This window comes from Echinops telfairi, unplaced genomic scaffold (assembly GCF_000313985.2).
Source record: "Echinops telfairi isolate 266 unplaced genomic scaffold, ASM31398v2 ScPeMD7_26;HRSCAF=91, whole genome shotgun sequence".
Taxonomy (NCBI): Eukaryota; Metazoa; Chordata; class Mammalia; order Afrosoricida; family Tenrecidae; genus Echinops; species Echinops telfairi.
In genome coordinates this window covers 3825053-3836378 of record NW_022103923.1, presented here as the reverse complement: position 1 = coordinate 3836378, position 11326 = coordinate 3825053, and the positions used below count along the sequence as shown (strand labels likewise).

The following is an 11326-nucleotide window of genomic DNA, read 5'->3' as shown; positions in this document are numbered from 1 at the left end:
GGGAGGCAGGGAGAGGAAGCCTGCGGGGTCTTCGTTTAAAACGAGAATGTGGAAGGAAGCACATGCTTGTGCATTTCATAGTGATGGTTAAATTTTCTATGAATTGAATAAATCATGTTTTTTAAAAAGTTAATGAGGCATTTAATTAATTAACAATGTCGGGTTTATGGCCTTTATGGTTACATTTTGCGGTTAATGGCATTCGGCTTAGAGTTGCTTTAACAGAATTGTCCAACAAAACCAGTGTGCTTTTGGTTTGGGAATGGCTGGGCTGCCTGTCAAACGCTCTCGCTCCTAGAGTGTAGAGTTGGAAACCAAGACGTGGAGGGGACGGACAGCAGCGTCTCGGCTCCCAGCCACTCTCGTCCATGGTAGTTGGTGACACTCACCACCGATTAAGGGGCTACCCTCTTCTCAGCCAGGATGGGATAGTTGGTCCACTTGGCCCTAACAGAGAGGGTCATAAAACTCATACTCTCGGCCATCGAGTCGATTCTAACTCTTAGCGACCCTACAGGACAGGGTAGAATTGCCCCTGTCAGTTTCTGACTGTAACGCTTAATAGGGGTAGAAAGCCTCATCTTTCTCCCCAGCGATTAGCAGCCCAGTGTACCTAGAGAGGGTCACAGGGACACCGAATTGGCAGCCCTCAAGGCCCGGGGGCTGCGGGTCAGAGCTGGCAGTCTGGTGCTTCTGGTTGACTTGAACTTGAGCTTTGTCCTCTCTGGTTCTTGATTTTTCCCCAAGTGTCAAAGGAGAGCCTTGTGCTGGAGGCATCCTCATTGGGGGCCCTGAGCAGGATCGGGTCCGGAAAGGGCGTTTGACAAAAGTCTGACCTGGCTGCCGGGCCATTAGCACCTTTACTCTCCGCCTCCACAGAGAGACTTGACTGAGCCTCCCCTCAGCCTTAGTAGCCATGGAGTTTTCCAGGTGAAGGCCATCCATGATTGTCAGAACAAATAAACCTTGGCTTGACAGGACAGCAGGCAGGCCGCTGGGATCCAGGAAAATTGATCTGTGCACAGCAGTCGGTGGCGCTCAGACCTGATTCTGGAGTCACGTGACGGGGCCTCTCCCTGGCTGGGGCACACAGCTCTCATTAGCTTGCAGCCGTCCACTCGAGTCTGGCTAGTGAGGGCCTGCTATAAGAGCAACAGCTTCATGCGGTATCCTGGATACCAGCGCTCAGGGCAGGTGGCCTGGGAGCCCAGAGGATTGTGGGCTTTCTGGCAGGTTAGGTTCTGAAAGAAGAAACACATTTGGAGGCATGCTTTCTCTCATCTACCTCTAGTTTCAGAAAAGGAGCTGCCAACCAGGCATTGCAGATTTACCAGAAAGGAACATGAGGTTCATAGGGTGCACATCTGGAACATTCTAGTTAGCCACTCCAGTGAGGGAGCGTGCTGATTGACAGGTCCCAGAAAGGCATCTGGCTTTTTCAGAGGCCACCCGGACTTTTGAGCACATTAGAATGACCCCTGATGAGATGCTATGAGCGGTCCCAAAGGGCAAAGCCCCCTGTGGCCCCACCAAGTTCCCCCTTAGCCCACCGACAGCCCTCAGGACCCAGCAAGTCTTGGGTGGTGTGGCTCGTCAGGAGAAGCGTCGTATAAGTTTTCACACCATGTTTGCTTGCAGTAGGTTTGACAATTCCCTTGTGTCCGGAGACTTTCTTAGATGGGCAAGCATTGACTTTGCTTAGTGAGTAAGCTTTGTGGTAAGATTTTAGTCTCCCAGAGAAGGACGATTCCTGACAATGATTTGCAAGCAGAGTGTTGATGCAGAACGCTTTCTGAAAGAGGGGTGTTGACTTGGGTGGGGTTTTTTTTTGTTGTTGTTGTTGTTCTTGAAATGAGTAGGCTTTGCAGTGTGAGCTGTAGTAGATTCCGGTCCGGTCCAAAGATTCTACTGATTCCGTCCTGAGGGGGTTGGCAATCGAGGCCAAATAGGGGGTGGGGCTCTTTGGAAGCATTTAGCATGGCTCTGTGGTGACGCGTGTGGGCTATGTCAAGATTTCTCTTGCAGTCAACTTGGTATAAAATTGGGTCTGTTGTAGCAGATTCTTTGCCCTTCTATAGAAAGGGCTTTTGTCAGGATGTGAGTGACACAGCTCACCTCCTGGGCAGCCCTCTCTAAATTGAGATGCCCACTAGCTCATCGGACCCGTCCTCCGTCTGAGCCCAGTGGCCCAACTGTTTGGGTGTCATCCTCCCTGCCTGGTGAATCCATGCTGTAGGATGCCCTTGAGCGCATGACCGTGTCATTTATGGTATCAACATCTAGGATGCCCGGTTCGGGGTTAAGGGCTTTTGTAGGATGGTCGGCTCCCATTCCTCTCAACACCCCTCCACAGGTTCTGTTGACTCTTGGGTTTTGGCAGAGGAGGAAATAAATGGAAGCTTGGAAAAGTTCTGAGCCAGGGCCAGGGCCAGGCAGCTGGGGCATTGGCAGAGCCCGGTGTCAAACTTAGTCCTACACTGCAATTAATCTCAGCCCTAAGCACAGCCCTCTCCCGCTTGCCTGGGCCCCAGGGGTGACGGTCTTTGAAAGCACACCCCATGAAACGATGATGAAGTCACTCTGATAGGGGTGCATTTGGGCAGTGTTCTAATGGCGGTCCCTGTCCCCTCTCCGCAGGAAGTGGTCTTGTATTGCCTGGAGAACAAGATTTGCGATGTGAACCATCGAGACAACGCTGGTTATTGTGCTCTGCACGAAGCTTGTGCAAGGGGCTGGCTTAACATCGTGCGCCACCTCCTCGAATATGGCGCTGATGTCAACTGCAGTGCCCAGGATGGAACCAGGTCAGTGGCGGGTCTGGCGCTCAGACCGGGCAACAGGTCTGGTCTCGGGGTGTGCCGGAAACCCTGGGGGATAGATAGGAGGGTGTGTGACGACCCTGATGGCAAAAGTCTCTGGAATTGAACCAGACAGACCTTTCTGGGCAAATGAGATATAACCATCCACAGTGGGTCCTTGGGGTTTCTTATTCCTGTGTCTCGAGCTGCCACTAGAAAGCGTTGTGGGCTTTGCTGACTGTGACCTCTCAGGATGAGAGCAGTACGGAGCTACCCTAGTAGGATCGGGTTTGGGCATCTCCATTTATTATCGGGGTGTGTCTGTGTCTTTGGCTGGTATGTGCATGTTTGCTAACTGGGACTTCCAGCTGAATGGAACTTCTGGGTTTTTGTTTCGTTTACAAACCCTGGCCTTTTCCCTTTACTTCTTGAACTCTGAATTTTTGTGTTATTTCTAAAAGTTCAGTCACCAAACTCCAAACTCAGGGGAAGAAAAGCAGCCAGCCGAGATGGAGAGAAAGAAACAGGGACATTTTGTTGATGCTTCAACACCCCATCCCCTTTTCTTTTCCTTGGCACTGGCACTGCACAGCAGCCCAGAGGAAAGTGCCCAGGGGCTTTCTGCTCCCTGAAGCCTTGCCCATAGGCTAACATGTCCCCCCACTGTCTCCATTGGGGCCCCTCTTCCTCAGCTAGAAACCTTGGTGGGGGGCGGGGGGTTTGGGGCCCTCCTCCTCCTCTTTCTGTGTCAAGGAAGGACAATGGGGTCAGGGCTGTTATATTCCTGGGGACAAAGCTTGGGGAAATGTTGAAGCCTTATGAATATCCAAGTGGCGTTGCATGTTTAAGACCTTGGGCACACAGGCTCGGTTATTAAATCAGCATATTCAGGCTGTTTTTGAACTGAATGTCCCAAGAGTACAGACTGTACAGACGAGAGGGCTTGGTTGGGGCCTGCCGTGACCCTCCCTCATCCCTGAGCCTTGCTTTGGCTCAGGCTCTGGTCTCAGCATCTTCCTAGTTGTGTGAGTGGGTAGGCTGCTGTCTGTCGCTCAGGTTGCTAGGACTTTCCTGAGACAATCATAAAAATCGCCAAAGTGAACTTCATTTGTAAATAGCATTCCCACCGGAGAGACTGTGGGCAGTGTTTCTGTTTACGCAGATTTGGGTAGGAGGACTTCTTTGTACCCTCCTGAGAGTCCCCCAGAGCAGAAGGTTGGTGACTGATGGGCTAAAGAAGGTCCTGGCGTCGGGCTCTTGGATCGACTGTTGAGCCCACTGTTTTCCTTTTTCCCGTGTATGGTATTGGCTTCTGATGTGGTTGCGATTTCCCCACCCACTCCCCCCTGAAGACTTAACTGTCACACTGTCTGTCACTGTGTAAAGGCCTCACAAACGGTTTCGTTTGAGACTTGAGACCCCTTCGGCCTTGGATTAAGGGAGATTTGCCTTGGAGAGAGAGGCCTGAAGTTGTCCCTTCCCCGGTTCTGGAAAAGAGGTGTGGGAAGGGAGGCCAATCTGTGCCTTGGCCTGGCGCAGTCCCCAGGACTGGAATGGCAGTCACCGTGCACCTCTCTTCAATAATACAATAGCCTGTCCAGAAGGCTTAGCACGCACACTCACTGGGGGAGCTGCTGTGGTCTGGGGCCCACATAGGCTCAACTCGCGACCCCGCCTGCCTCTCCCTAGGCCTCTCCACGATGCCGTCGAGAATGATCACTTGGAAATCGTCCGCCTGCTCCTTTCCTATGGTGCTGACCCCACTCTGGCAACGTACTCAGGGAGAACCGTCATGAAAATGACCCACAGTGAACTCATGGAACGCTTTCTAACAGGTAGGGCCCTTCGAGAGACCACAGCGATGGGGTTTAAAAGAATTTTGTGTGTGCAACACACATGGACCTTACTGGGTGGGAATTTTGTGTTAAAAAAACGAGCTGTAATGTTTTCAGGACAGCCTTGGTGTGGGGTGTATAAAATAGTACTCTAGTGCTGAGTGCTAATTATTTTGATTAGCCGTCGCAGCTATATTGGCTTTCAACTCTTTTATTGGTCCTAATGTTTTAAACATGTCCTAAAGTGATTTGCATTTTCTAAAAATGCCTTTTCACCTTCGGCAGGCCTCGTCTGGCTCTGGCTCTAGTCTGGGGGGGCGGGGGAGGCCGGCGGCGGCGGTGGGGGCTGGCAGCTCTATCAGGCAACATGGGGAGGGTGAGAGGGACTCGGTCACCAGGAAGGGAGTGCCGATCTGTTGGAATTTGTGGGCGTAAAACCAAACCGCCCCTACCTTGTGCTGGCATTTTGTTCTCATCAGCAGATTTATCTTGTTGCTTCTCTCCCCATCCCCGTCCCCCCACCCCCTTTTTCCAGATTATTTAAATGACCTTCAAGGCCGAAGCCAAGAGGACACCAGTGCCTCCTGGGACTTCTATGGCAGCTCCGTGTGTGGTGAGCACTGTTGGTCTTTTCGGCTCCGTAGTGAGAGGCCCAGTCACCCTGGAAAGGGGCTAGGGTGGCGAGGCCCCTGTTTTATTTAGAGCCCCGTTGGAGGGCTGTGGTCCTCCCGCTCCCGCTCACTGCTGGCTTTTTGTCCCTGCCTTAGAACCGGATGATGAAAGTGGCTATGATGTTCTGGCAAATCCCCCAGGACCGGAAGACCTGGATGTCGAGGATACCTCTAGCGACGTGTTTGAATTCGAATTTTCAGAAAACCCGCTCTTACCGTGTTACAACATCCAAGTGTCTGTCTCTCAGGGGTGAGCGTGGCCACCATGGGCTTGACAAGGGTGGGAAAGCCCTTTGAAGCAGATGAGGATGGGTGAGCGAGGGCTAATTGAACATGAAAAATCACTAAATGCAGCACATCTTCTCCCCCTCCCCCCCCCCCCCAAAAAAAGCAGGTGTCAGTTTAATTGTCCCAGGTAAGGAGGAGAGAACAACACAGCATGTTAAATTGTCCCCATCAGGCCACCACCAAGGCAAGTCATACCCCAGAAGCCAGTGGGCATTGAAGTCAGTCACTGGAGTTTCAAAGACGAGTTGACGCCTTAGTCACAAAACTCTTTGGGGAAGGGGGTGTGTCCTCCTTAGGACCTCCCCTCCCCCCTCGACACACAACCCTTCCCAGGTACCTCAGATGACCTGGCCTGGACTGAAATCCACTTGCCCCTTCTAGAACACAGTCAGTGACATGGTTCTGTGAGGCCAGACTTGCCACTGGTCCACAAATAAGTGGGATTTTCCCACGAATGTTCTTGCAGTCCCCATCCGTGGTCTCCAGGATGTCAACATGTTGTGGGTCTAGTCTTGGCCTTCCAGCTCAGTCCCAAGATCTGTTGTGTGTTGAACACACAACAGATATGCTTCTGGGCTATTATATTATAAACACATAAACTATTAGCAACACATAAACCCCTACAAATGGCCACATTGTCTGAGGTCTAGGAGTCACAGGTGGTATTGATAAGAGCTTCTCAGAAGCAGCTGAAGGGACTGTCAGCCGTGGAGCAGGCCCTGTGAGGTGCTGCCTCCAGTGAGGCTCCTCCTCCTGGCAGCACGGGTTGGTCTGCTCCAGGCATTCTGGTTACAGAGCCGTTCCCCTCATCTAGAAAGGGCCCCAGCCTGGGGGAGACATGTCAGGGGTGGGGTGCGAAGCCCTGGCTTACAGTCTTGCTCAGACCGGTGGTCAGGTACTGGTGGGGGAGCGCTTTTCCTTTTGGCCCTAGCCTGAGACCACTCTCGTTTCAATTCTGTAGGCCAAGGAACTGGCTGTTGCTTTCCGATGTGCTGAAGAAACTGAAAATGTCATCCCGCATATTCCGCTGCAATTTCCCCAATGTGGAGATTGTCACAATTGCAGAGGCAGAGTTTTATCGGCAGGTGTCGGCCAGTCTGTTGTTCTCGTGCTCCAAAGACCTGGAAGCCTTCAACCCTGAGAGCAAGGAGCTGTTAGATCTGGTCGAATTCACCAGCGAGCTGCAGACTCTGCTGGGCTCCTCCGTGGAGTGGCTACACCCCAGGGATGTGGCCTCTGAGGACGACTGGTGAGCGCGCCAGGCCCGCTGTGTACAGTGTGACATAGTGTTAATCCTTGTGCATATGTGTCATAATAACGACTATTTCTGTAAAGAAAGGACACTATTACATATGAAAAATATCTCTTCTTTATATAAGAGAAATGACTCCCATTGGAAGGACTTCGGAACATGTTTGTTTGATGTTGGGGTTTTTTTGGTTGTTGGGTTTTTTTTAAACTTCAGTCCGTTTTTTATGACGTTGTTAGACTGTGTCTTTACTTTTCCATGCACACGTGTCTGGGGGTATGTTTGCCTAGAACCTTTTTGTTTGGATTTGGTTTTCATTTTCGGTGGGTTTGTTCTGTTCTTCGTTTTTGTTTTGTTTTTTTCTCTCTCGTCTTTTTAAAAAATTAGAGGCCAAGAAATTCCACACTTTGCCGTGCTTGCATCAGCGCTCCGAGGATCAAAGCCGTAACTGTTGAGAGGTGGTCAGCTTCCTGTGTGACTGGTTGGGGGAGCTAACTGGGAGGAGCTAGCTTGGTGTTGTTGTTTATGTTTTGTTTACAGAGTTACCTGCTCAGGCCAGGTAAATGCTATTGGATCTGATCCAGTAGGATGTAATATAAATTAATACCATATCCACACACAGCAACTAATTGTAAGAAACTTTTATATCCTAATTTAAAAGCTGTGAAATTCGTTTTCACGCATCAAAACCGGATTGTTTATATGTTTAAACATTTTATGCTCTTATTTAAAGAAGACTTTGAGCTATTTTTTTTCTGTACCCTGTAAAATATGGAAAACTAACAATAATAATGTTTGAGGTTGCTTGAAGATGTACATACGACTAAAATTTTCTGAATTGTGTGTTTATGTTTGAAATCTGTGTTTTAACTTTGTAAGTAAATTCTCTGCCTTTGTATTTATATTTTACAAAAATTTTCTTAAAAGGCAATAAACCTGTTGAGGAAAGGAGAACATGGAAGTGCTTCGTGTCTTATGTCTTCCGCTGAGACGGCCTTGTCCCGGATCTGATTTGAAAGGATGTTCATAATCAAGTCCATATCGAGAACTTGAGAGCAATTTATAGTCTCTCTAAATATAAGCCAAAGCGAGAGGGGCTTTCCGAGACCTTCGATGCAGCATGTATCGTGGAGTTCTAGCCTGAAGCCTCCGTTGTTGGGCGTGTATTTTTATGCCTCAGATCCTTCTCTCCTCCATCTCCTTTGATGCTTTTGTAGGCCCTTTTCATTGCCTTTGGCCTTGATGTACGGCAGTAGCAGCATCACGGCCAGCCCTTTATCTTTGAGAAGGCTTTTTCCTGAATCAGCTTTTGTTGTGTCATTTCTCTTTCTCCATATCTCAGATGTTTTTCTGGGACCTTGGGGATCAAGTCCAAACTCCTTGGCCTAATATAGTCAAGGCTTGTTGCATTTTACCTCTTCCACGCTACCTACTCTTATATTTTTCCATCCATGTCTCTGCTGGGTATACGGTCTGTGCGTCCTCAATGCTATTTCTGCAACCTTTTATGCCCTCTTCTGCTGTAAGGCCTGGAGAGTGGGAAAACTACCTCTCCCAGACACCCTTGCATCTAGGTTACTGCGTGCACATGGGGTTTTGAGGCAGAGGAAAGGTGCTGGTGACGCTGGTAGGAAAGGCCAGTGGCGGAGACCATGTTGGGTCTAGAATTATGTGGGGACTTACAGGGGGCAGACAAGTACAAAAGGGCTGGCAAATGTGGTGGCTGGTGGGGAAGGTGGGGCCTTGTCGGGAATAGTGAGTTGCAATGCAGGAGAGTGAGGTTATGGGTAAGCGCGCTAACAGGACAACACCCCACCCCACCCCCCGGCTTGGAAAGACTTTGAGCACCAAGTGAAACTTGGAATTTATTTTAGGGGCAAAAAGTAGCTAATACACTTGTGCTTTGGATTTGGGATTTTTTTTTTAATTTGAAAATTATTTAATATTTCTTAGCAAAATGATTTTGGAATATGTCTGATCCCCGAACTTCAAAAATACAGGTGTTGATGACAAACCCCCCTCACCCCTCCTGCCACTCCCAAGCGAGCTCTTGCTAATAATTGCCTGAATTTTCTAGTGTTTTGTTTTTGTGTGTTTTGTTTTCCAGGAATTTACATCAAACATCAGGTGATATTGGAAACCTGAAAAAAGCAGCTAGGAAGATTAAAACAGATCTTCAAGATGGTTTAAACTAAAGAGAACTGGCGAGGTGCAATGAGGTGTTCCCGAGCATTCAAATTATAAAGAAAAACACCAGTAATAAACAACACTCAAAAGCCTGTGGGTCATTGTATTGGGGCAGAAGGCAAGGAGAGGACCCAAGACCCACTGAGAATGTTTTAGCATGGGTGAGGCCATTTGATCAAGACAAACATGGGACATGGGTGGGTTGAAGGCAAGTGGAAAAAGTCATGACCCTGGCTTTGGGAACATTGAAGGTGGTGCTTTAGCCCATTATTGTCCGTTCTTGGAAGAGCCACGAGAGTGGTTGGGAAGTTAGTTTTTACACAGCTGATTAGGGGTCCACATGGGCTGGCTATGGCACCTCAAAGTAGGATGGGCTTACTGATTATTCAAACGGGGGGGCGGGCGCGCTTGTGTTCCTCGTGGCTGTGGAAGAGCTCTTGGGTCTGGAGGGGAAGGGGGGCGGTCATCATACTGACTGGGAAGGACTTCCCCATGGGCACAGAGCCATTACGTGTATAAAACCAAGCACCACCTGAGGTGGGGCCCCACGAGGTGGGGCTCAGTGGCTTGAAGAGAGCCTTGTATGATAAGTAAGTCAAATGATGGCAGGAGTAGAGAAAAACCCGCATGGGCCTTCGGGGTTGCAGCAGCTTCTTTGCCATGCTGGAGGTAGAAAGGAGATCACCCCAGTGGGTAGAGAGAAGTAAGATCACAGGAGGTGCCACAAGAAACTCGCCATTTTGTGGGAATAGCCGCGCAGGTAAGGAGCCAGAGGAACCCGTGCCATGGGCAGGCGGGCCTCACCATGCGTGTCGGGGGACTCCTGGGTATAAAACCAGAGTGAAGGGAGGCTCAACCTTGATGAAAGTGTCCCTAAATAAAGATTGAGGACCTGCCTTGCCCCCCACCCTGCTGGCCACGTGGCCATGACAGCGAAGTCACCTGGGACCCTCATGAAGTGTAGAGGCCACCCCACGGCTGGAGGACTACAAGAGGGTGGCCACCATGTCGCCCCTGGACCACTGCCTCAGCTTGTGAGAAATAAACTCAGTCTGTGTGAGCCGTGGTTATTTCCCTGTTTGCTTGCTTGCTTGCTTGTTTTTTTTAGTCTAATCTCATCTTGATAAGCTTATCATCTATGTGTGCTGGAGCAGATCACCTTGTACTTGGGCTTTGGGGTGTGTTGTTGTTGTTTTTGGGTTTTTTTTTTAATCAAGATTAATCGAAAATTTGTAGCAGCCAGAGATGAGTGGAATTCACTGATGGTGTAGTCCGAGTGGTATGCAACTGTAAGAAGGGAAGAAATGGAACTCTGAAACTGCTTCAGCGGGCTGTGCAGAACATAGCGCAACCTGAACTGCCCTGGGGAAGAAACAGAATGCGGATCAGGCTGGCTCATTAAGAGGGGAGTAGAGAAATGATACATACATATATGTTTTACTTGAAAAATGAAAAGTTGAAACAAAGACTTTCAAATGGTTACATTTGGAGGGAGAAGGGTGCTGCCACTGCTGCCCCACCCCCCAAATACACACACACACACACACACACAGGACAAAATGAAACATCTAGTTGGTGGGACAATCCGCAAAAAGAAACTTTTGCATACTACCTTGGAGTTGACCCTTAGGCCACACTGAGCTACAGAAATATTTTGTTTCCTGTGATCTTTATCCTAGGAGGATCAGGAAAGGGTGTAGTGTCATTCATTCTTCTATCTTAAATTTCCCCCCGCCCCCCAGCTCTGTCCCAGGAATCACTTGTCACCGTTCTAGACTGACTAGCACCACAGCTTCTAGAGCAGTGGTTCTCAACCTTCCTAATGCCTCGACCCTTTCCTGCCGTTCCTCAGGTTGTGGTGACCCCCCCCAACCATAAAATGATTTTTGTTGCTACTTCATAACTATCATTTTGCTATTATGAATCGGGCAACCCCTTTGAAAGGATCATTGGACACCTCCCCCACCCCCGCCAAAAGGGGTCTCGACCCACAGGTTGAGAACTGCTGTTCTAGATTGTATCCGTTCTTATTAAAACAATGGCAGCTCCTCCGAGAAATGATTGATTTTAAAGGAAGGAGAATATGGGTCGATGCCCAAGCTCACGGCCATCCAGTCGATGTCAACTTCAACACTATAAGACAAGGTAGACATGTTCCTGTGGGTTTCCAAGACTACTAGAGTCAAATCCTATCTTGTTCCCAGAGGGGCTGGTGGTTTTGAACTGCTGACCTTGCAGTGAACAGCCCAATGCACGAGTAGTCACTGCTCTACCAAGGCTCCTCCAAGCCCTTTTTTT

General features: G+C 49.4%; 1 protein-coding gene across 7 annotated transcripts in view; it reads left to right on the top strand.

Moving 5' to 3' along the window:
• The window catches only part of BCOR (BCL6 corepressor), a 107562-nt gene extending 98169 nt beyond the window's left edge, over nucleotides 1–9393 (top strand). For 4 of the 7 annotated variants that reach the window (XM_045289387.1, XM_045289388.1, XM_045289389.1 and 1 more), the window contains 6 exons: nucleotides 2638–2804; nucleotides 4488–4633; nucleotides 5169–5246; nucleotides 5401–5554; nucleotides 6554–6841; nucleotides 8949–9393. In XM_045289387.1, coding sequence (XP_045145322.1) covers nucleotides 2638–2804; nucleotides 4488–4633; nucleotides 5169–5246; nucleotides 5401–5554; nucleotides 6554–6841; nucleotides 8949–9036 — 921 coding nt within the window. In that variant the 3' untranslated portion in view covers nucleotides 9037–9393. Of the gene's footprint in view, nucleotides 1–2637; nucleotides 2805–4487; nucleotides 4634–5168; nucleotides 5247–5400; nucleotides 5555–6553; nucleotides 7796–8948 lie in introns of those variants that run through there. The other 3 variants (XM_030885407.2, XM_004714583.3, XM_013007727.2) reach the window with 1 other exon arrangement.
• The last annotated feature ends 1933 nt before the right edge of the window (nucleotides 9394–11326 follow it).